A 22,874-nucleotide genomic window follows, 5' to 3' on the forward strand; every position below is an offset into this window, starting at 1 on the left:
GTGCTTGATTTTCTAGTTTTTACTATTTTGAGGCCGCGACAAGTTTATATTCTCTTTGCTTCTAGTTAGAAGAGAGGAGCCGGTAATGAAGTCCATCCCAGTGCGCGCATCACTCTCTAGAACCCTACTCGCGTCACCACTACCTAGGCCCTGATTACCTTCCGCGCGAGTCTGTAGAGCAGCGGCCTCAACATCTGATTCCACGTGGCGCACTGTGGTGGTGGTCATGATGGCGGACCTCTTGCTCGACTTGACCGACAGGTAAGACGTCTTCAGACTGCTTCCAAAGTCCCATTTTCTTTTCGAAGAGAAGAGCCTCCGCCTTCTCCTCTCTATTACCCCGAGCTCCTCCTCGGCCTCGCGGTGCAGTGCATCGACCGGCCTGAAAATGAGCGCCCCTCGCTTCCAGAACCCCGGCCTGAACAGTGGACATAACACCGGGGTCGTGACGGCCAGCAGCGCTATGACGGTCTCCCTGTAACCCCATATGTTGATGGTGAGGACGCTCGGCGCTGCCGTGAGCGTCAACGCGGCGCGGATGATGGCCGCCGCGATAACAAAGAGGCCGCCGCATAAAAGGCAGGTGACGCCGACGCGCTTCCACACCGGTACCCGGAGGTGCCAGAGCATCGGGGCCGGGATGATTAGAATGAAGGCGTCGGTGATGACATTGAGCACGGCCAGGGCGTAAAAGTTCTGTGCCCGAAAGATGCAGTGCTCGCCGGGCAGGGGGCGCACCGTCCAGTTGTCGTGGAAGGGCCTGCATGTAGAGCTCACGGTCGCGATGAGCGCTACCCAGGTCAGCCCGCAAAAGAGGAAGAGGAAGTTGATTGTCCGGTCTTTTATTAGGCCCTGCATGACGCGTCGGTAGAAAAAGAGGATGCTGAACTTCAATACCCAGACGAAGCCGGGATAGGTGTACCATGTGACGAACTCCATTTTGCTGCCCATCTCGAGGATCCTGACGTCTTCGTCACTGAGTGAATCAACCTGCTGCGGCTTGACGTTGATGTTTCCCCCTGCGTAGTAAGCGAAATAGCCCATTGTACTATCGACAGTGTATAAGAGGATGCACTATGTCAGTCAGGTTGATATGGTTAGTCCTGGCTAGGTTTGATGGGTCGCATATTTAATCGAAAACATCTAGTGAATGTGCTTACAAGGAAAGAGAGGTAGTCATCGCCATGGTATCCTCTGAAGCCCACCGTTCGAAGGCGCACAACATGGCGAAGACCAATGATTACCATGCCAATTGCATACCAAGTCTGTAAACCCATTAGTGTCTATTAATCACATCCCCTCAATTCCCGACTGTCGTCATCCTCAAAGTCCTTACCCATACTTCCACGAGATATCCTTCGTGTGTCTCGATCGCTATGGCTGAGCTTGGTCGTGGCGGCCACATTTTTCAAGCCTTAGCGGGGGTGGTATCCGCAAAGGTGAACACGATTAGACATCGTGATGTAATGTAGAACAACAGGGAGAGGAACAAGCTTTGGGAGCCGTTCCAGATTTTATTTTGCGGGGTTCCGATCAAGGTTTATGTTGAATCACCAGAACTCCGGAACTCCGGGTTGAAGTCTAACCGTCGCCAGCAGTCCTGCCGGCACCCAGGCTGCCCACGTAACAGGCAGACCGGCAAACGGCTATAAAGCCGATAGCTACTTCCCTTAGTACTTCTACTAAAACTTCTTCTAAAGATAGATATATAGATTAATAGATAACTAGTTTCCTTATTAGTTTATCCTAATATACTATAGATAACGAACTCTACTCTAATAGGGGTAGAGCTTATTAAAAATATTAGAGTAGAGTTTATTAATAATTTAGTAAGTAAAATACCCTCTTTTAATATATTAAGATAGCTATTAATAATACGATTATTTATTTTAATTTAAAAAGCTATATTATAGTTACTATCAGGCCGGAAACAAAGGTTATCTAAAATATGGCTACGCCACAAACTAAAGCATGGCAAGGCAGAATGCATGATTAGCATATAAGGTTTTAGGCATCCTTTCCCCGAGTTCACGATTAGTCATTAAGTGTCACTGGCGGGCTCCCAATAGGTTCACGGGTACCCGTGCGTGTAAAATTTCACGGGTACCCGTGGAAATGACTAAGCAACTCTGATATGGGGCTCATGAGCCAATGAGAGGCACGGCCTGCATCAAACTTATCCGGAAAGTTTACGACTTTACTACGATGCACTCTTCGGGCTTACTACCAGCGTATAACGCCTCCTGCTCTGCCTTATCTTGCTCGACTCGTTTCCAGACTTCGCTCATACCTCTCTCACTGTTTTTAAAGGGGTTTTGTCCATCTTCCGCAATAATCAGCTCATCGACCCGTTTGTGTTCAGCCCTATCCCAGTCCAGATAAGCCATCATCTCCTCCTTCGTCCAATCCCTTGACCCGTGTGAGGTAGTGCAGCGTCCTTTCATCTGCTTATAGTCAAGACACCACTCATAACACTTTTTGTCATAACGTAGCGGAAGTCCCATTGCCCTTCGATACTCCTGGTTTGTTTTGACACTCCCACGAGGTTGAGCACCGTACCAGGCGCTTCTTGCTGCACAGTACCGTCCGTATATCGCCTGAGGTGAATCGTATCCTGGCAGCGAAGGTGAATGCGAATGCGCAAATGGTGATAATACCCGAGGTGGTGATATACTGGTCTCTACCACTATAGCAATAGTCGGTTGAACCAACTCTGGTACGTCCTGCACGGCGTTTGAAGGAGGTTCTTGTGTATCTGTCGTCGTCCCGGTAAATATCGCAGTTGATACTGTAGCTGGATCTGGAGTAGGTGTCGGTTCAGGCAATAAATGCGTGTATCGCAGAGGGCACGCCTTTGAAGTCATAGTATGGCCAACTGTATGACACCTACTGCATTTGCTTGGGGCCCGTGAAGCAACTTCAACAACTTCGAACCCGCTAGGCTCTCGTCTAGTGCTTGATTTGGGAATACTGGGATTCTCTAATTGCAACCTGGGCTCTATGCGCTGGCGAGGCTCCAGCAATAGCTGCGGCGCTCCATCACGCCTCAAATGCCAATGTGCATGGAAGTGCTCACGTAGAAGAACAAGATTCTGTTCTTGTAAAGTCTTCAATTTGTGTAAGCATGGGAGACCATATACTCGAGAAAACGTCCCCGTACAGGCTGTGGAAGGATTTGTGTCTTTCTTCGTGAGCAGCTTCCGTTGCTCTTCTACTTTGCGCAAGGCTTCATGCGATACCCAGCCAAGCACTGCGCCGTACATTGACCCTGAAAGCTCAACTGGTATCCGTATTTGCTGTTTAACTTGATTTGACTTTAGATCCGATAGCTGATTTAGTAAAGCATGCTTCATTGCTCGCCAAGCTTCAAAAAGGTCTAATGTGGATCGTTTCAAGTGCGATTTAAGTAGTGCATGAATACCCTCAACTCGCGAAGTAGCCACATTGCCAAAATAGGTATGCTGATCGACCCAGGCTTTCACTAGCTTCTCCTTGTATGGTTTCAACCAAACGGACGTAACATAGCCGACTTCTTCGAGATGGTCCAGAAGATAGCGTTCCTCAAACTGGGAAACGCGCTCCTCAAAAACCACCTCAGATGGCGAGCTGATGATCGAATGCCAGGAGTTATAGAATTCTTCCCAGCTCTGAGTTGAAGATTTGAGCGCTGCAGGATTGTTGACTGTCTTTGGCTTAGTAGAGTCAAAAGCTGGATTACAATGTTGAAGAACGGCCTTGTTCGCATGCTAGAGGCAAAGCAAAGATGCAGAAGAGGGGAAGATGGTTGCAACAGCGTTAATGCATGCTAAGCAGCGATCTGTGAGGATAACCGCAGGTAGGCTAGCGTTGCACTGACTATACAAGGATTTGACCCGCTCCAAAGCCCAGGTATAGTCATCTTCTGCCTCGCCGCTAAGAAATGCAAACGCAATACAGAACGACCGTTGGCAAGCATCGACGCCAACTATATCAAGAAGTGGCATACCATACTTATCAGTTAAGGTAAATAGGGTTAGAGTTAAGAAAAAGTAATTCTATAGATTATATATTTTACTATTATATTTTTATTAAATACTTTTAAAATAAAAACTACTTTATTCTATATTATCCTTTCTTTTATAATGTTCTTTTTCCTTTTCCTTACTTAATTTATTAACTCTAGATTTAATATCACGTGGTATATCACGTGACTATTATGTAATAAGATAGACTTTCTTATTTTATAATTTTATATACTTACTACTTTTTTCTAGTATTTATTTTTTAAAGAAGAATTACTTTAATTTTCTCTAGTTTCTGCGTTCTCTTAATAATATAATACTTTTTATTATTTCTTTCAAGACTATATGGTCTTGAAAAATTACTATCTATATAGGAATGAATGTTTCGGGCGCCGTTGCATCTAACTACCACCCCCACTAAATCTTTCGGCCGCCACTGGCGACTTAAACTGTCAAAAAGGGTGGTAGGCCAGGGGCGCTGGAAGCGATGCACACGCAGAGCGCCTAGGATGCCAGGAAGGCGCTAGGAGGAATGTTTGGCCGAGGACCGCGCTAGGTGCGCTTAGTCACAGGGAACACGCCGGAAGAAGGCGCGTAAGGGATACGGACAGGTCTTAGGAAAAGAAGAAGCACAATACACATCACGATTGACCCCTGAATGTGCGCCTACGAATATTCGAACAATTAACAGTCTGATTACCTACCAATTGGCCTACCTACAGGCAAAACGAAGCTATTCGAAGATCCGATCAACTGCAAAACACACGAACACCCCGTTTACGTCCCTCAAAACCCACGCGATAAGCCCGAATCAATAACGACATAAGCAAAGATGGAATCCATTGTCCTCAACAACCCCAGTCAATGGCCAACCTGGTATAAGGTTTTCCAGGGTAAAGCCACCGACTTGGACGTCTGGGAGCAAGTGGATCCCGGCGCCGAAAACCCCGAGAAGCGGATGCCGAAGCCGGAGCCTCCGGCCTTCTCCGACTACAAGAAGAAAGGTATACCGCGACATACCCGCGGATCAATCATCGAGGTGTCACAGACACCAGATATCGAAGAAGTTCGATCGAACGAGACGGCTAGACGCCTCCAAGACCTTGTCAAGGAGGACCGTGAGGAGTATGTACAGCTCCGGAGCGACTACAACCATGATATCCGTATCTACGAGCGTGAAGCGGCTGCTCTACGAGAGCTCCGCAACTGGGTCCTATCGACAGCAGCCGAGAAGTACGTCAATGCGTGCTGTAAACCTACGGAGACCCTCCACGCCTGGATGGTCAAGCTGAAGGGCGTGGCCTCGATCTCGAACAATGAACAAAAGAGCGCCGCGCGTGAGGAGTACGAGAAGACCGTCAAGCAAGCGGCTACAAAGCGAATAACCACGAAGGCCGAGATCGAGAACTGGCTCGAGCAATGGGAGGCCGCAATGTTGAAGGGACAAGAGGTCAACCTTGCCCAGACAAGGGACTTCAGCGAGTGGAGCGAGGACTTCCTAAAGGTCATTGCGAAGACCGCTATTTCTGCGTTCCACGCCACGTTCGAGGCGAAGTTCCACGAGTCGGACAACCCCTCGATCAGCGAGATCTCTGCGGAAGTACGACGATATATACGAATCCACGCAGATACCCTATCGACAGGACCAAGAGCCTCAAGAGGTGCCTTTGCCACAACAAGAGAAGGACCCAAGGAGACCATGCCTCGGAGTACAACCAAGAAGCGACATAGGGCCGCCGATTCGCGGACCCAAAACGAGATGCCAACGTGTCACGGATGTGATCTGCCACGACACCTACTTGCCAACTGCTTCTACTGCTTCCCAGAGGAAGCGTATGAAGGATGGAGGCCTAGCAACGACATCATGAAGAAGGTCACCGAGCGTCTCAAGGCCGATGACGACCTCGCGGACCGCGTGAAGAAGATCCGTGAACAACGCGAGAAGGAAGCGAAGCAGACCTGACTGTATGGTCGGTGTATGGGGTCAGCCAACGCATCGTAGAGGAAGCAGTATACGAGTGACCGTTCTGCGTTCATGATCCGGACTGAGTACCCCTTACACAACTCTGCGATATACGACTCAGGATCATCGCTACACGTGTTCAACAACCGGGCTCGATTCTCAGGTTTCAGAGCAGCTGAACCAGGGGATTACCTATGGGCAGGAGCCTTACAAGTCCCAATCCTAGGGTATGGAAACGTGGATATAACGGCTGACGCTGAGCGGGGGAAGAAGGTAAGACTCCGCTTATACAACGTCGCTTACTGCGAAGAATTCGCAACGAATCTAGTCTCCTACCGCCTTCTACGGCAACGAGGGATGTGGTGGGATAACCGCCCAGGCCAGAATTGCGTACGAAGAGCGGATGGGACACTCGTCTGCTACCTTCACGATCTCCATGGACAACAGGTTATCGAGGACAATACCAAAGCAGGATTCGTCACGCAGGCGAAGCAGCGCCATACATCGTTTACACCGCGCAAAAGACTCGCAGGAAGACCGTTCAGATGGCACCAGAGACTGGGTCACCCGGGCGAGGGGGTGCTGGAGCACCTCGTCAACGCCTCTCGAGGCGTGAAGATCATGGGTGACCTACGCAACAAGCTGCCTGACTGCTCAGCGTGTGGAAAAGGGAAGACAAGACGAATTGTTCGACGTGCCCCACGCGAGTCTATAGCGTGGGCAAAACCAGGATCAAGAGTGGCGTTCGACTTTCACTCGATTAGCCCTCAAGGATACGGAGGCTATATGTCTACGGTAATACTCTCTGACCGACTAACAGGATACTCGTGGGACTACTACCTTAAGGACCGTATAACAGAGACGCTCCTCGAGGTATTCGATCTCTTCATGGCCATGATGAAGACGCAATATAATATACAGGTCAAAGTCTTCGAATGTGACCGCGAGGTTGCAACGATTCATCAGCAAGTCGCCACTCACCTTCAATCTCAAGGGGTGGTCCTCGAACCCTCTGCGCCTAATACGCAGGCCCAGAACGGAGGCGCCGAGCGAATCGCAGTAGTTATCAAGGAGAAGGCTAGGACCCTTCGCGAGGCAGGCAAGTTCCCTGAGATGCTGTGGCCCGAAATCGTTGCCGCCGCGACGTATTTATACAACAGGACGCCGTCAGCGGCGCGCGGCTGGAAAACGCCCTTCGAACGGTTCCATAATCAGTTTCGCGGCCCAGATCTCGGGAAGCCTCATCAAGCCTACCTTCGAGCGTACGGCTGCAAAGTGTATGCGCTCACAACAGACGCACAGCTGGGCAGGAATAAGTCGAGAAAGCTTCAACCGAGAGGATGGATAGGCTACCTCATTGGGTACAGTACTAGCAACTCCTACCGCGTGTGGAATCCGCTTACTGCCCGCGTTATCACAACGCGAGACGTTGTGTTCAGGGAAACCGAGTTCTTTAATGGAGATATCAACGAGCTGCGGGATGACCTCAAAGACCTCGACGTGAACGAGCTTAACGCTCTTCTCGCGCGATTAGAGGTCTCGCCTACAGGGATAACATCTCCAGAGTACGCACACACCGCAGACGAAGAAGTCGATGAAGTCCAGTACATTGAAGACGAAGAGGCATAAGAATACACCGCACCGCCGTCGCCTAAGTACGTGGAGTCACGATTCGAACTTAATACACCACCGCGGACGCCACCCACCTCGTTCTTCGCAGGCCTTGAGGAGGCACTCGGAGTGAAGGGGTGGAGGAAGAGACGTGCTTCGATCGCTCCTGAGGCGGTTCATGCACGCGAATCGATCCACGAAGAGTTTCCAATTACCACTCCGCGTACCTCCTGGCAAGCCGCTTTCCTCGGCGGCACTAGAACGGGTAGAAAACGAGTGAAGATGAAGCAAAAGGCGAAGAACGCCGATACCAGCCTGGAAGCGGTAGTATGTTGGAACAACAGACTCGAAGGTCTCACCGTAGCCGGACGTGGTAATGGTATGAACCCTGCCCCTGGGCCCAGGAGGAGTCTTAGAAACCCTGGGTGTGAGCGTGCCTTCGACCTCCGTCAGGGAAGAAACCACGTTGATTCGAGGGTAAAGGAAGACCTTCCCTCTGGGCTAAGCTCCCACAACGGTAGGCCCGTGTCAGGTGACGGGGGGCCCGCGGTTGAGACCGTGGCCTCTAGCGTTCCGGGAGAGGACCGTCCTCTGCCCCAGCGAAAAAGCCAAGCAGGCGTACTACCCCCAGTGCCTCAGAAACATGCCGATCTATACGGCCACCCCTACGAGAGGGGATTCCGAGAAGCGGAAGAGAAGCACCTCGCGAGCCACGATGAGATGGATACATACGTCGTCGTGGACCGTAGAGAAGCCGCCGGGCACCAGATTCTGGGTTGCCGGTGGGTATACGTCTATAAAACGGACGAGAAGGGAGCACTCTAGAAACTCAAGGCAAGGATCGTTGTTCGAGGAGATCAACAGGCTAAAAACGCTTTCAAGGATACATACGCTGCGACCCTCGCTGGACAATCGTTCCGAACCCTTATTGCCACCGCGGCCCAGCAAGATCTTACCTTACTGCAGTACGACGCAGTTAATGCCTTTGTCCACGCTCCGATCGACGAGACAGTATATATGGAGTTTCCACCGGGCCATGAGCAGCAGGGGAAGGTCCTGCGGCTGAAGAAGGCTCTATACGGCCTTCGCAGGTCCCCTCTACTGTGGCAACGGCATCTAGAGAACGGTCTGAAAGCAATGGGGATGGAACGCGTCGCAGGCGAGAATTGCTGCTGGCGGAAGGGACGCGTGCTCTTCTTCTTCTATGTCGACGACTGTGTTCTCGCGTTTCCCCCTGAGTGTAGAAACGCTGCTGAGCGCCTCATTAACGGGCTCAAAGAGAAGTACCACCTGGAAGGCGGAGACCCTCTTCACTGGTTTCTAGGAATCGAGGTCACGCGCGACCGAGCCAAGAAGAAAATCTGGCTATCTCAGGCAGCATACGCACAGAAGATCGCACGGTTGATTGGTCAAGGCACACATAAAGGATCACAGAGGAAGAACACTCGATTTACGACACCTATGACGAACGAGGAGCTACTGCCCGCCGAGGAGCACGCCTCAAAGAGCGAAATAACGGCATACCAACGAAAGATTGGATCGATCCTATACTTGGCGGTGATGACGCGCCCCGATATCGCCTTTGCTGCAAGCCGTCTGGCGAGGTTTAACTAGAATCCCTCTCAGAAGCATCATCGCGCTGCAGATCGAGTATTGCAGTACATCTTGGACACCTGCTTCCTTAGTCTCGAGTACGATGGCAACAACAAGAGTTTCGAAGTCGCATCAGACGCCAGCTTCGCAGATAACTCGCTAGATCGAAAGAGCTCTCAGGCGTACGCACTACGGCTTGCTGGAGGATTGATCGGATGGAGAGCGAACAAACAAGACACAGTCATAACATCAACGACAGAAGCAGAGCTTCTCGCCCTCTCACAAGCAGCACGCGAAGCTATATTCGTTAGCCGTCTGTTGAGTGCTCTTAATACGACGATTCCAAGCGGCGGAATAACGATCCAGTGCGACAACCTCTAGACGATTCGAATAGTAACTGAGGAACTCGTGACTCTAAAGACGAGGCTTCGTCACGTTGATATACACAACCACTGGTTGAGACAGGAGGTTGAGAACGGCACCATCAACGTCGTCCACACACCAACGAAAGACCTTGTTGCGGACGGACTCACGAAGAGCCTCGCAAGGCAACCGTTTGAAGACTTCATAAAACAGCTCAACTTGGTGAAGAAGGAGACGGAACCACTACGCGAAGAGAGGGACCCTCTCGCAGAGACCGCATGGAGCGGAGGGATCTTTGAAGGAGGAGAGGAATAAGGAAGAAGTCGGTTGGCCTGCCACCCCTAAGGGTAGCCTCCGCTGCTGCGTATGAAGCGCGCAGGAGCGCCCTAGGACCGAGGTCTCGAGCCGCGAAGGCTAAAGGGGTGTGTCAAAAAGGGTGGTAGGCCAGGGGCGCTGGAAGCGATGCACACGCAGAGCGCCTAGGATGCCAGGAAGGCGCTAGGAGGAATGTTTGGCCGAGGACCGCGCTAGGTGCGCTTAGTCACAGGGAACACGCCGGAAGAAGGCGCGTAAGGGATACGGACAGGTCTTAGGAAAAGAAGAAGCACAATACACATCACGATTGACCCCTGAATGTGCGCCTACGAATATTCGAACATAAACATCTAACTACCACCCCAAATCTTTCGGCCGCCACTGGCGACCCAAACATCCAACTACCACCCCCACTAAATCTTTCGGCCGCCACTGGCGACCCAAACATCTAACTACCACCCCAAATCTTTCGGCCGCCACTGGCGACCCAAACATCCAACTACCACCCCCACTAAATCTTTCGGCCGCCACTGGCGACCCAAACATCTAACTACCACCCCCACTAAATCTTTCGGCCGCCACTGGCGACCTAAACATCCAACTACTACCCCAACTAAATCTTTTAGCCGCCACTGGCGACCTAAAGAAATAGTTTGATCCCTATGTGTTATCCTCCCTATCCAGACTATGTACAAAATCAATCAAAGGTAGCTCTAGAATATCCTTCTTCAGTCTCCCATCTTTTATCATTCTCAAGGCTTTTGTAACCTCAATAGTACCATCAGCCAAAAATCCTTTAACAATACTCTTCTCAACTGCCTTACAGATAGTATATACCTGTGGCATTTGAGATACGAGCAAATCGAAAACAGCCTCAATCCTTTCTCTCCTTGGAACCTTGCTGTTCCCGTCAATGTTCCCACCGCCAAAACGCTTCCACCAAGAGCTAATAGTACTTGGTATAAACACCAGAACTCCTATTCCTAGCCTTTCCACCAGAACTCCAATAATAGTATAGTCGTAAATCATATCCTTCAATCTCTTCTCCTTTGTAAAACCAAGACCTCGAGCAAGATACATAGCAACCCCAGTATCTACACCTTGTCCCTGGCGTAGCCGAATGCCTTGATCTCCAAGGAAAGCCTTCATTTCTGAAGCCTTCTGCATGTCTCCTTGGTAGAGTCGTCTAACAGTCTGCCACTGGTCCCAAACTTCGAACTGCTTTGCGTACAAATGTAGCTTGGCAGCCGCTGCCTGCAAACCAAGACTCTCCCCGTCAACCCGACCCCAGGCCTCCGCAAACCTAGCAAGCTCTTCCGCATTATGCTGTCGCAGGTCGCTTGCCAGTTGCTTTGTCTGAAATCGCCGTTCAACTGCAGGCTTGCCAGTAGAGTAGTTACACTCCACCAACAAGTCATACAACTGATCTTTGATCTTACCCCCAAACATACGGCAAAATAATAACTCTCCAATTTGGTAACAGTCTTCTTCCCTAAGGCGTGGACTTGATGGGTCAATCAGTCCTATACCAGCAGAAGTAAACCTATTCCACTGGTCTTGCATCTCATTCCTTATTGTCGAAGAATTTTTCTCGTTGATCTGTCTTTTGAGACCTTCAAGAGTCCGGGGTGCCTTCTTCAGTTTCACGCCCGCTGCACATTGCTGTTGAGGTTCTGTCTCACCAGAACCAACTCGGGATGGTAATATCTTTCTCCTGTCGGCTGCGACCGGCTCCGTCTCTTTCGATTGAATATTGCTTGTTCTGTGCGAGTCGCCATCTATGATTGCCCCGGCACTGGCGGTGATGTCGTCGGATCCATGAAGAAATGGCTGCTCACTTCTTTGTTGCTCTTCACTTTCCTGTTCGGTCGTGTGCTTTGTTGTGCTTATTGGGTCGTTGGTCGACCCAGACGAATCACGATTTCTTAAGGTCTTCTCAACCTCCTCACCTAAATCACTAAGTATTAGTAATTAAAGCCTTATATGCAAAAGCAGAACTTACTGATTATAGACCAGTCATAATTTAAACAAAGAAGAATATCAGCTATAGCTGCTATACTTATAATATAAGTTGTAATATGTGTTTTTTGTTTAGCGATACTGAGGCTCTTGTACTCCCTAATCAACGCTGGTAAGGGCATTCGGGGAACTTGACGGAATGTTGATTTTTGCTGAGAAGATGGGTTGCTACTACCGTGTCTGCTTTGCCGTGGGGATTGCGGTAATAATACCTCGCCCTCCTGGACTTGCCCCTGCCGTGGAGTGGACTCAACAATGTCGTTGAAGTGGACCCTTTTGCGTTTATGCATCTCGGATGCTACTTAAATAGATTCTTTCTAACTGACGGAAGAAAGTTTTTATATGAAGGAGATTGTGCGTTTATTTATCCTTAGCGATGGATTAATACCCGCACTCTCCTACCCTAGCCCATGCCTTCTTCCACCCCTCAACCCTAGCTCATACGCCCCCTAGTAATGCAACTACAAGGCATAGCCAGACACGCTAGGCCATCATACACTAGTCATAAGTTTTCTTTCCCTGATATTCAATGCATGCATAAATCAAGGAAATCTGCCTTTGAAAGATTCTAACCTTCCCTATTTTCTTGTGATGCTATACAACCCCGTCTGCCACGCAGCCTTCAACCTCCTGCCTTATCTTGCTCGCTGTCCAGATGTTTCTCATCCCGATTGGAATCTCCCATCCAATCTTCCTCGCCGTATCGTTGTGATGAAGCATATAGTACCTTTCCTTCAAGCCTACAATATCTAGAGGCAAATATTTCGCGCCAGGCTTCTGACCTTGATAACATACACCGGTGCATAAGATGCATCTTGTGTTCGTCTGGTGATCTTTGCTCTTGACGAGGCTGCCATTCTCGCCTGGAAATGGGAATGCGGAGTGCTGTGAAAAGAAGAGTGCCTTATGCTGTTCTTCAAACGATTCGGGCGTAATAGGAGCGTCTCGACGACTGTGAAGTCTGATCTGGCGGCTGATTGTGTCGCTCATACTCTTATACCAGCTCCTCCAATTTTCGTTCTTGAAAGTTGATCCTGGATCCTTCCTCGATTTCCCCCTTTCCGGGTCTCTAGGCATATCGGCCCAAGTAAACTTCCAGAAAAGTTTCTGTTCATCGAGACTATCGTCACAGACCCAATCCAGCACCGTACTACGGTCGATATTAAAGTCTAAACCACCATACTCAACAGACGGCGCGATGGTCGAGACATTACCGATACTCCCTTCAGAGGAACTGTCGCTGTCGTCATTATCTAACGCGTCTGGCTGAGTAGCTGCCAGGCGGTCTTCGTCGGCTAACTGCGAAGCAGTGTCGCCATCTTCAGCTCCAGAGCCTCTGCTTCCGAAGTAGTCGCTTTCGAAGTCGTCGCTTTCGAACCCGTATCCTGAAGTGCCATCTCTCATAGCAGCAAAACCCGCTAGTATCGCCTGGCTATCTAACCGTGCCATGGTTTTGTTCAAAGTGTAATAATAATCCCGTCTTTTAAAATAGATGTTAATCCCAAGGACGAAGAAAGATATAGTTCATATCTTGGAGTTTGATCTCACCAAAACTAAACAATTCCTAACACTAAGTATCTCTAACCCTAAACGATCCCTCGTTAGCTGTTCCCTCAAACAGTCCAGTCCTCCTACGTCAAAACCCTCCCTATACCTAGTGCCCTTCAACCACAGGCTTCAACCGCGTCGCCGAACAAACCACACAAGATGGATCAAGGCCCCTTACATCGGACAAAGTACTACCGACTACCAAAGGCATCTACCCCCTAGTCCTAGTCGAGGTTGTATTACCTTCAACCAGCCACCCCTACATATATCCACCTAGAGACGGTGTTGTTACCTTTTTAATTAAAATTTCATTGCGCTATCCTGTATCCCTGGGCCCCTCGTGACACGAGAAATTTTCAAGGGCATATTTCCTTGAAATAATTAATACCTTAAATCCACCTTACCCATGTCTACGTTTACTCGTGATGAATCGCAAGGGTGTGATTCGAACTTTTAATAATCAACAAATCCTACATTAGGTTCTATTTTACTCTACGGATATGGTTTGCTATTCGCCCGTTCGACCATGGACTAGCACCATCCCTACACTGGGAAACTTCCATGACTCATGAGGGTTTCAACTATACCTCTCCTTGAAACCCCATGAGCAGATTGATAGATTGTCCGTGCATTTTTTTCTTCTCTCGTATTTAGCTCTATTTCGGGGTAACCAGGCCACTCAGTCGGATGGGGGGAAGGGGGCTTGGGCGTCTATAGGGTTGGGTAATACCCGCGGGTACCCGTATGGGTAGTACCCAAAACTACCCGTGGGTAGTTTGGGTAAACCCGAATTACCCACGGGCAGTCCCACTATATTTACCCGCGGGTTGAAAGGCCCGTGGGTAAAACGACCCATGGGTTACACTACCCACGGGTAATTTTGCTACCCACAAGAAACGCGGGAAATACTGTAACTAAGATAGAAAGAAAATATAACTAGTTAGTTATAGGGAGAAAGAGTAAGTTACATAAAACATAGATGGCTAGAATAGATTACTACAAATATAAGAAACTAATAGAGAATAATACGATAAAGTCGGAGTGAAATCAGAGGAACAATGTATATTTAATCGCTATCCTCGTCAGGAGAGAGTTCGACAAGATCTAGCCGAGTAAGTCTCTTCCTTTTGCGACCCCCAAGCTCGGAGAAGTTTGGGAGTTCTTGGGATACAGAAGGCGTAGGTGAGTTGCTAAGTTGGGAAACTTGACTCGATAGTTTTGGCTGTTGAGAGCTAGATAAGGATGGCAGCTCCTCATCTCTATCGCTAATATCCTCCTCTTCTACTGAGACTTCGTAAGGAGGCGGGGAGGGAGCATCTCCTGTAGCAGTAATAGAGATCTTAGTAAGATCATCAGAGACCTTCAGATATCTCTGAATATCAGCTTTATCCAATAGAGAAGAGTAGTTAAAAGCTTCTCTAATAATATGCTGGCGCTCTTCAGATGCTTCAGTGATATTCGTGTCATCTGGAACTTCCTCAAGTGTGGTTTGGGAAAGCCAGGCCTCATTATTCTGGCTAATTTTGATAGTCAAAGTATCAAAAATAGTATCAGCCGAAAGGTTGAACCGAGCGTAGTGACAGATATGGCGAGCAAGGCTGAATGATCGCTCTAAGGGTATTGACGTCGGTTGAATAGATAAGAAGTCTCGAGCCATGCGACAAATACCATGGAATCTGGGATAGCTATTGTCTAGGCGGACCCAAAATTGCTGAACAGTTTCATCAGGGAACATAACTAAATATAGTTATTAGCTGTTAAGCCTAGTAAGATATGAGTCTTTATCTTACCAATATTAAAAAAGTCATTACAGATATTTCGTACGTCTTGGGATGATGACATTTTGCCCTTATAATAGGTTAGTATAGTGAGTTGCTACAATAGATTGCTACAAATACCCTTTTCTTTGGACTGCGTGATAGTAAACTATGCAGAGTGTATCGGAGTCCTTCAGTTGCAGCTTTTTGAGTATTGGTATGGCGTTCCGAATCTTGATGGTACTGCTTTGTATATACCTCGATAAATTCTTGCTGTACTCGAGTTCGAAGTGAGGCTGAAGAAGGAAGGTATTCGAAGTAATTTGCGAATTGGAATCGCGTGTCAAAAGTACTCGAAACTGATGTCCCAGCTTCAGGGGTAAGGAGAGTTGCAATACCATATACCTTGAAGGAATCCTCTTCAATTAGCTTTTGAACGTATTTTTCCAGCTTCTCTTGGCCCTTTTTCGTAGCAGCCTGAAGGATTGATATCCAAGTAAAGTCTTTGCTAGTAACTTTATCTTTAAGTGCAGAGGCGCAAAAGTATAAGTGAACTGTTGCAACTTGTAATAAAGTAAAGGTATGACCAGGGGTAAGGTCATTTAACCGGCTGAGGATGTTTGTAAAGAGTAAAAACGGGCTGGTGATATCAAGCAGAATATCAAGAGCCTCCCAATCGGTCTCTACAAGAGAGAATTGTTCCTGTAGAGAGTGCTTTTCAACCCAAGCTGAAATCGTTTGTTTTAAGCTCTCTTGCGCGGAGACACATAAGTATAGTAGAGTTCTACCTTGTCTTAACATCGCGGAGGAGGCGTAGTGGTCGCTGGCCAATGCGAGTCGATTTCTGGAGGTCGAGAAACTCTTGCGTCTTCTTACTAGAAAGCTTAAGGGAAACTGCGAGGTCACGAATCTGGAGGTATATATGTTAATATAAAATCTTATAACTAGGTGAAGTATCTAACCTTTTGAATAACAGCTCCAAAAGGATTTTCCCTAGCAGTAGAATCTTCAGTATCAAAATCATCGTCAGAGTCCTCTTGATCTTTAGCTCGAGTAGTAGAAGGCTCAAACTCTGTAGAGGCTTCTACCATCGAAATTCGAAGAGCCTCAAAAATCGCTCGAACAACAAGGTTGAAAATATGGGCTAAACAGGGAATATGATATATCGGCTGTACTGTGGATGTCGACCCTTTTGCAAGTTCTTGTGCTAGGACTTTTGGCTTAAAAGAACTTGCGTTGTCTGCAGAGACTGTCTGAAATCGAATTGTCTTCTTCGTCTTCTGGCGAATATTTTCTAACAGAGTCGATAAAGCCGTTGCTTGCTTAGAGGCTGTATGACCATCTGTCATATCAATAGCACCAAGAAGAACCTGTTGTAACCTCCAGTGCTTGTCGATAAAATGGCATAAAACACCAAGCAGTGAATATTTTAACCCAGGTGTACTCCAGATATCAATTATCAGAGAGACATAGCTACCAGGCGGAATTAGCTGAAGAGTGTGGTGTTGAATGCGTAAGGCCTCCTCGGATATCCAGCTTCGGAGCGTCTTTCGAGATGGGAGGTGGTAGAGAAGATTCAGGTGTGAACAGAATTGCCGGAAACTTAAGTTGTCAACAGTATTAAGCGCTAAGTTGGATCCAACAATACAGTAAACTAATGCTTGATGCTCCGAGACTGCTTTCAATTGGGTACCCTAGATTGCGATTACTACAAATGATTGCTATAATGACCTGTAAAACTTACAGGCACCTGGTTTGCGCCTAAACGTCGAGTCTTATAAGACTTTGCAGCGAGGTATCGTTGCATAGCACTTGTACCAGAGTTTTTGATTGTTGGATGATTGAAAACTTGGTGACAGTGCTTGCAGACTAATTTTGGCTCCCCTGATGTCATATGGTAGCCTTGGTGAAAGTGATCCCAGAATGATACTCGGCGTTGTAAAGTCCACAAGGATTTGGCGAAGCGTTTTCGTTCAGGTTGAGGGGATTTGGACAACGGTGTGTGTTTGCCAAGGATTACCCATTGGAGATACCATGGCAGGGTTTTGAAAAACGAGAGAAAAGTCTGGAAAGTCTCAATAACAAATAAAATGATTTCCGACTGTATCTGTAAACCAGAAGGTGGAGTATTGATTGTTGGAGTCTGCGTAGAATTTACGAGCTCGAAAGCAGCAGAACAATCGGATGCAAAAGGGTCTGGCCTAAAAGGGTCAGACGCAATTGAGTTCGACATCATACGTAGTAAGAATTACCTTTGGTATGAACAGGAAGTAGTTTGCAGGATTACTACAAGATGAATACAAACATTTGATTATGTGGCCTTACGTAAATTTCTATTTTAGGGTTTCTGACTAATACGTTTCGTACACAAATCTAAAAGCTCTGAATTCTCCTTCGACTTGTTTTTTCTCCCACTTACATTCATCCTTCAATGCCTCGCTTATCAACTAGCCCTGTGTCAGATCAGAGCTCTCCGCTAACAGTGGAGGGCTCTTCACCGCCAAATAGTTACCCCTCATCATCAGCGAGGGGTAATCCCCTGAAACAGCCAATTACAGAGATTCGGGAGACTCCGCCAAGAAGTTCAAGTCATGCAACCTACTATAGCCAGGCTAGCCCAGACCTGAGTCAACCAGAATTACCACCGCTGAAGCGGAACTTTGCGACGAAGTTGGCGAGACGAACAGATACTGGCCAACCACCAACCATTGCACGGAAAGATCAGCTGAACTTCGCGCCAAAGAAGCAGCTAAAAGCTGCTCGAAAAAAGCCCGTCCAGATCACTAAACGCCAGAAAGTTCGTAGATGGAGGCCTGGTAGTAAGTAAGAAGTAACTCTTTATTGTTTAATTACTGAAATGTGAAGCAAATGCACTTCGTGAGATTCGAAAATATCAAAAGACCACCAATCTTTTAATTCCGCGGAGCAGTTTCGCAAGAGTAGTTCGAGAAATAACACTTGATCTTCCACTAAGAAACCGCTATAAGATCCGCTACTAGTCAATGGCTATAGAGGCTCTCTATGAGATGAGCGAATAGTTTCTAATCAACATGTTCGAGAGTAAGATATCCTATCCTGATCTTCAAACTATTATATTAACATGAATATTAATAGATGCAAATCTCTGTGCTATTCACGCTAAAAGAGTAACTTTGCAGAAGAAAGATCTTGACTTAGTTAAACAGTTAATGAAGAAGATGGGAGCATGGAGTGCTAGATTGTTTTAGCAGCTGTAGATTACTACAAACGATTGCTACAATACGAGAATCAGACTAGAGAGAATTCATGTCCTTATTCATGCTAGCCTTATTGCTAATTCTTAATTCTTAATCTGTCAAACAAACCCTCTCGCTATGCTCATCTGCAATTATAGAGAAAAGTCAAGCAAACGAGTTAGCTTCTGAGCCAACTCATGGACCTGACGCCAGTTGTATGGCGCTTTATCCCGAGCAAGGTCAAGCTTCAGGAAGAATGGTATCAGCTTTAGTATAGCTGAGAACTTCTTATCCATCGCAGATAAGATGTTGGCTGTTTTATCGAGAGTAGTAAACTCTTCCCAAACTTCAGCAGGGCCCAGAAGCTCCCAAACACCTTTCTTGATCATCGAGTCACTGATCTCAGAGAACATAGCCTTCACTGAAGGCTTTGGAGTGGAGGCATATCGGCGCTGAGCTGTAGTGAAGAGAGATCCTTGAATCTTGATGGCTGGGCGGTGCGCGAGTGCGAATTGGCTGAGAATATTAGTATTACTACAAAGGATTGCTACAATTAAGCACTTACGTCTTCTTCTTCTTGACAGAAGAATTAAGAACCAGGCGTATCTTCTTCTTCTTAGACAAGCGGTTCAGGTGCCAGTACTTGGCGAGTGCAAACCAAAGAAGCACTTCCTCTTTGGTGAAGATGTCGCCAGCTACTGGAAATTTAAAGCCAGGTCGAATGAAGCCATAATCCTCCATCGCAGCTAGGGTAAAGGCAGGATTGCTGTTCAGCCGCTTGACCTTGATGTAAAGTATCTCAAGAGTCATCTCCCAGGTATCACGGAAGAACTGGTATTCTCGGATCTGGTTTTCCTGTCTGTTTGTTAGCTATTGCTATAGTAATTAATTATAGTCATCCAGTTACCTGGATCATCTTGTCGATAATCGCATTCGACTGCTCAGCAACATTAATGGTCGGCAACTGGTTATCAAGGTCAACGTCAAAGTTGAGCATGCCCTCAACTCCATCCAGGTTTTCCTGGGTAGCCTCATCAATCTCATTCAAAGGGATATCCTCCCAAGCCTCGTCTTCATCGTCATCGACGATATTATAGGAGCTAGACGAGACTGGGCCAGTCATCTGAGCTAGCAGCTGGTCTGGATGGTTGCCTTTGAGGAAGCTAAAAGCACTTGAGCACTGATTTGAAACACCAAAAGAAATAAAAAAGAACTCACTATCGTGCATCAACTTGCTGGATTTCCCTAGCCTCAAGGGCCGCGCGCTCATCAGCAGACGCACTGATGTAGGAGCTTTTAGCCCTCAAGGCTTTAAGCTTGCGGGATTTCTGCTGGTTGATCGACTTCTTCGAGCGATCAAGTGCCTTCTGCTTCTCAGTCATCTTATCGATGCGCTGACGAGACTTCTTGGTGTGCGCGTTGTCGGAATAATCCTCTTCAGCTTTACGCTTGGCTCCAGCACCAGATCCAAGCGGTCGGCCTAGAAGAGATTAGTACAAATGATTGCTACAAAGCTAGTGTGAACGTACCGCGATCCTGTCCTGAGGACATATTTTACTACTGTTCCCTAATTGATTTAATAAGTCAAAACCAATAATTGTGAGATCAAAGTATCAAATTACCTTAATTGAGAGGCTTGTCGGTGCGGCTGGGTGTTAGTGGTGGAGGTAGGTTGTAGTGTTGTCTGGGGAGAAGTTTTCTGAAGCTTCAGAACCTCACAAAAAAAAAACAAAATACGCCAAAAAGTGGTCTGTGCGCAGCCGCGGCTTCTTGTTTTTTTTCTCAAAAAGAATCTCTTTGAAAACCTCTGTTCAGTAGTTATCTGTAAAAGATTCTATATTGATTGGACCTGGACTTGTGTTTCTAGGAGTCCTACCTGATTCATGGTTAACTTTATAATATGATGCCTGGCATAGCCCGAAAGACTATGCCTGGTGCTAAGGAGCAGCAGAAACGCCGTTGGCGCCCTGGCAGTAAGTCTAGATTGCTACAAAAGATGGCTACACACTAACCCTAATACCTAGCAAAAGCTCTCCGGGAGGTCAGGAACTACCAGAAGACATTTGACTTCCTGATTCCGAAGCCCCCATTCCAGCGACTCTGGAAGGAAATCTGCGATGACATCGACCCCTCCAAGCGCCTGCGCTGGCAGGCGACTGCTATTAGCGCTCTTCAAGAGTCTTCGGAGTCTCTTCTCTTTGGTGTTTTCGATAGTAAGCTTCACTTGCAAACTCTTATCGAGTTGAACGAACTATCTAGTGATTAACTTTGCTGCGATCCACACCAATCGCGTCACCATTAAGCCGAAGGATCTGCATCTCGTCCAGGCTATCTTGAAGGCCGGCAGAGTCCACGGAGACAAGTGGTTCGACCCCGAGTCTGGGAAATGCGGGCGATTAATTGAAGGCATTCAGGGCGTTCGGAAGTTAGGAGTAACAAGGTAGCAGGTCTATTCGTTGCGCAATATATCCACTCTTGAGGCTGGCTACTACAAAAGATGTCTAAAATTCGTGATGCATACTTACTGAAATCTACCCACGGGTATACACCCGTGGGTACCCAAACCCGTGGGCCCCCCTTCAGTTTACTACCCGTGGGCTTTTTTACCCAAACCCACTTTACCCATGGGTACCCGTGGGTAATAGTAAAACTTTCGGGCACTACCTATAACTACCCGACCTATTTCGCGGGTACCCGTGGGACCCGCGGGCCGGGTAATGCCCATGCCTAAAGGTAACCATCACAGGGGTTATTCTCTCCCGTTCCTCATGTTACCTAAACTAAACCTAACCTTTGATAAATCAATACAAAGCACTTGATCTATCCTCCCTTTGTATCTAATACTAAATAAGCACGATATCCCTGTTATGATTATCCTGTATATATGAACAATACACCCTGAATGGAAAGTTTATCCTAGATAGACACACACTATAGTTAATAATAACATAGAAAGCTTTTTCATAGTCATAATAGCAAGCTTTTTGTCAATAGTATAAAAGCATGCAGAATATAAGCTATAGTATGTAGTCTTCGTTATCAAAGCAAGCAGTCGAGCATATGAGACGTATCGCAGACAAACCGTATCCAAATCAAATATCGCAGCAGTTAAATTCAAACTAATTAGTAACTTAATAGCGGATTGTTTAGTATGCCATGTATGAAAGCGACGCTGCCGCTGACGTGACATTATGCAATGTACACAAATCGGTTTTGCCAATGGTGGTTCAGTTCTTGGACAGCAACAGCCGCGCTTTGGTGGCTTTGCCATTGTTATTATTGTTTGGCAAGCACGCAGGAGTACAAACAACACGAGATCAATAGATAAATATCACCTTCAGTAAGTGAGCCGTTTTCGTCGTTTTTAGTTAGTCGGCTGGCGTAAAAAAAAAAAAAAAAAAAAAAAAAACTTAGGCCCAGCACCTGCCACTGTCTCCTTACCAAACCAATCTCATCCAGACTTCCGTCTCGCAATCCTACCTAGCAGCATCGAACTATTTCACTATATCACACATCACGAACCACGACCAAATCAATAACCCTTCTACACTGCTACCCACCACAAAAAACCTGCTATCATACATCTCGTCAGCAAGATGTGTCCTAATGAGCGCCCCTGGTCCCAGAGCGAGGAAGATCAGCCTCCCATGGATGAAAACACCAACGAAGCCGACACGTTCGATGATCCTACCGAGTCCGAGATTGCGGCAGACACTGCCGAACAAGACGCATTTGTAAGCATTACCCGAATCTCGATAGCAATCCCTCAGATGACTAATGCGAAGATGTGTTCCCAGAATGCCTTCGTTAACACTATCGCCGAACTCCTTAGCCTCGGTTTCAGCGACCAACAAATTATGCGCGTGTTTGCCGAATGTGAGTCTCCTTAGCTGCGAACTACAAGATATATATATGTTAACCTTCTAAACCAGCGCTTGAAAACGCGAAAGAAATACGTAACGATGAGGATGAAGATGATAGCGGATCTGTATCTCTTTGAGTCAAGCAACAAGGGTAGGATGGCTTAGTCAAGTCAAATCGGGAGGTGCTTGGCCAGTAACATGATGAGATATGGGCACCTTCGTACGATAACTCATGGCACCCTGCTAGACTATACGTCTGTAGCTACGTACTAATATAAACCGACGTGACCGTGTCAATCTCGCTAGCTGTGACTGCATGACTAGAACGCGTGGAGGTGTCCGTATTTGTAGGCGTCAAGGGCATTACGCCAATTTTTTACTTATATGAATATAAGGCCGTCTTAAAAGTCGTACGTACTCGAGCAAAATAATGACAGGGAGCTCGTCCGTGTCCTGTGATTTCATTCGGAAAAACACTCGAGGTCCTCTGCAACGCAAATGTTTCAAGACCATATGGTCTACAAATCCAGTGCCGCTCTCTAGCCCGACTTCATAGAATATTTTAATTTTTGTATACCATATGGTGACTAAATAACAGAACCAACCCTTCTCTTCAGAACTTAAGG

At 47.3% G+C, this 22,874-nt stretch overlaps 6 protein-coding genes across 6 annotated transcripts; 4 read left to right on the plus strand and 2 right to left on the minus strand.

Annotated features, from left to right (window-relative positions):
• Positions 1 to 12: 12 nt before the first annotated feature.
• CTRU02_206775 (uncharacterized protein) lies at positions 13 to 1,405 on the minus strand (the record flags this gene model as incomplete). The annotated part of the gene is made up of 3 exons (XM_036732429.1): positions 13 to 1,074; positions 1,161 to 1,265; positions 1,337 to 1,405. The coding sequence occupies 3 exons, from the start codon at positions 1,403 to 1,405 to the stop codon at positions 13 to 15; spliced, it is 1,236 nt and encodes a 411-aa protein (XP_036575905.1).
• An 800-nt stretch (positions 1,406 to 2,205) lies between these two features.
• On the plus strand, positions 2,206 to 2,382 carry CTRU02_206776 (uncharacterized protein; the record flags this gene model as incomplete). The annotated part of the gene is made up of 1 exon (XM_070204773.1): positions 2,206 to 2,382. One exon carries the CDS (start codon positions 2,206 to 2,208, stop codon positions 2,380 to 2,382), a length of 177 nt encoding a protein of 58 aa, XP_070061877.1.
• Positions 2,383 to 4,833: 2,451 nt separating this feature from the next.
• CTRU02_206777 (gag protein) lies at positions 4,834 to 5,964 on the plus strand (the record flags this gene model as incomplete). Its single annotated transcript, XM_036732430.1, has 1 exon — positions 4,834 to 5,964. The coding sequence occupies one exon, from the start codon at positions 4,834 to 4,836 to the stop codon at positions 5,962 to 5,964; it is 1,131 nt and encodes a 376-aa protein (XP_036575906.1).
• Positions 5,965 to 18,537: 12,573 nt separating this feature from the next.
• On the minus strand, positions 18,538 to 19,936 carry CTRU02_206778 (uncharacterized protein; the record flags this gene model as incomplete). The annotated part of the gene is made up of 5 exons (XM_036732434.1): positions 18,538 to 18,901; positions 18,951 to 19,240; positions 19,293 to 19,548; positions 19,604 to 19,865; positions 19,915 to 19,936. 5 exons carry the CDS (start codon positions 19,934 to 19,936, stop codon positions 18,538 to 18,540), a joined length of 1,194 nt encoding a protein of 397 aa, XP_036575910.1.
• Positions 19,937 to 20,312: 376 nt separating this feature from the next.
• Positions 20,313 to 20,651, plus strand: CTRU02_206779 (histone H3; the record flags this gene model as incomplete). The annotated part of the gene is made up of 2 exons (XM_036732435.1): positions 20,313 to 20,358; positions 20,410 to 20,651. 2 exons carry the CDS (start codon positions 20,313 to 20,315, stop codon positions 20,649 to 20,651), a joined length of 288 nt encoding a protein of 95 aa, XP_036575911.1.
• A 1,330-nt stretch (positions 20,652 to 21,981) lies between these two features.
• Positions 21,982 to 22,385, plus strand: CTRU02_206780 (uncharacterized protein; the record flags this gene model as incomplete). The annotated part of the gene is made up of 3 exons (XM_036732436.1): positions 21,982 to 22,119; positions 22,183 to 22,261; positions 22,318 to 22,385. 3 exons carry the CDS (start codon positions 21,982 to 21,984, stop codon positions 22,383 to 22,385), a joined length of 285 nt encoding a protein of 94 aa, XP_036575912.1.
• Between the last annotated feature and the right edge of the window lie 489 nt (positions 22,386 to 22,874).

This window comes from Colletotrichum truncatum, assembly GCF_014235925.2.
Source record: "Colletotrichum truncatum strain CMES1059 chromosome Unknown Contig_0003, whole genome shotgun sequence".
Classification (NCBI taxonomy): Eukaryota; Fungi; Ascomycota; class Sordariomycetes; order Glomerellales; family Glomerellaceae; genus Colletotrichum; species Colletotrichum truncatum.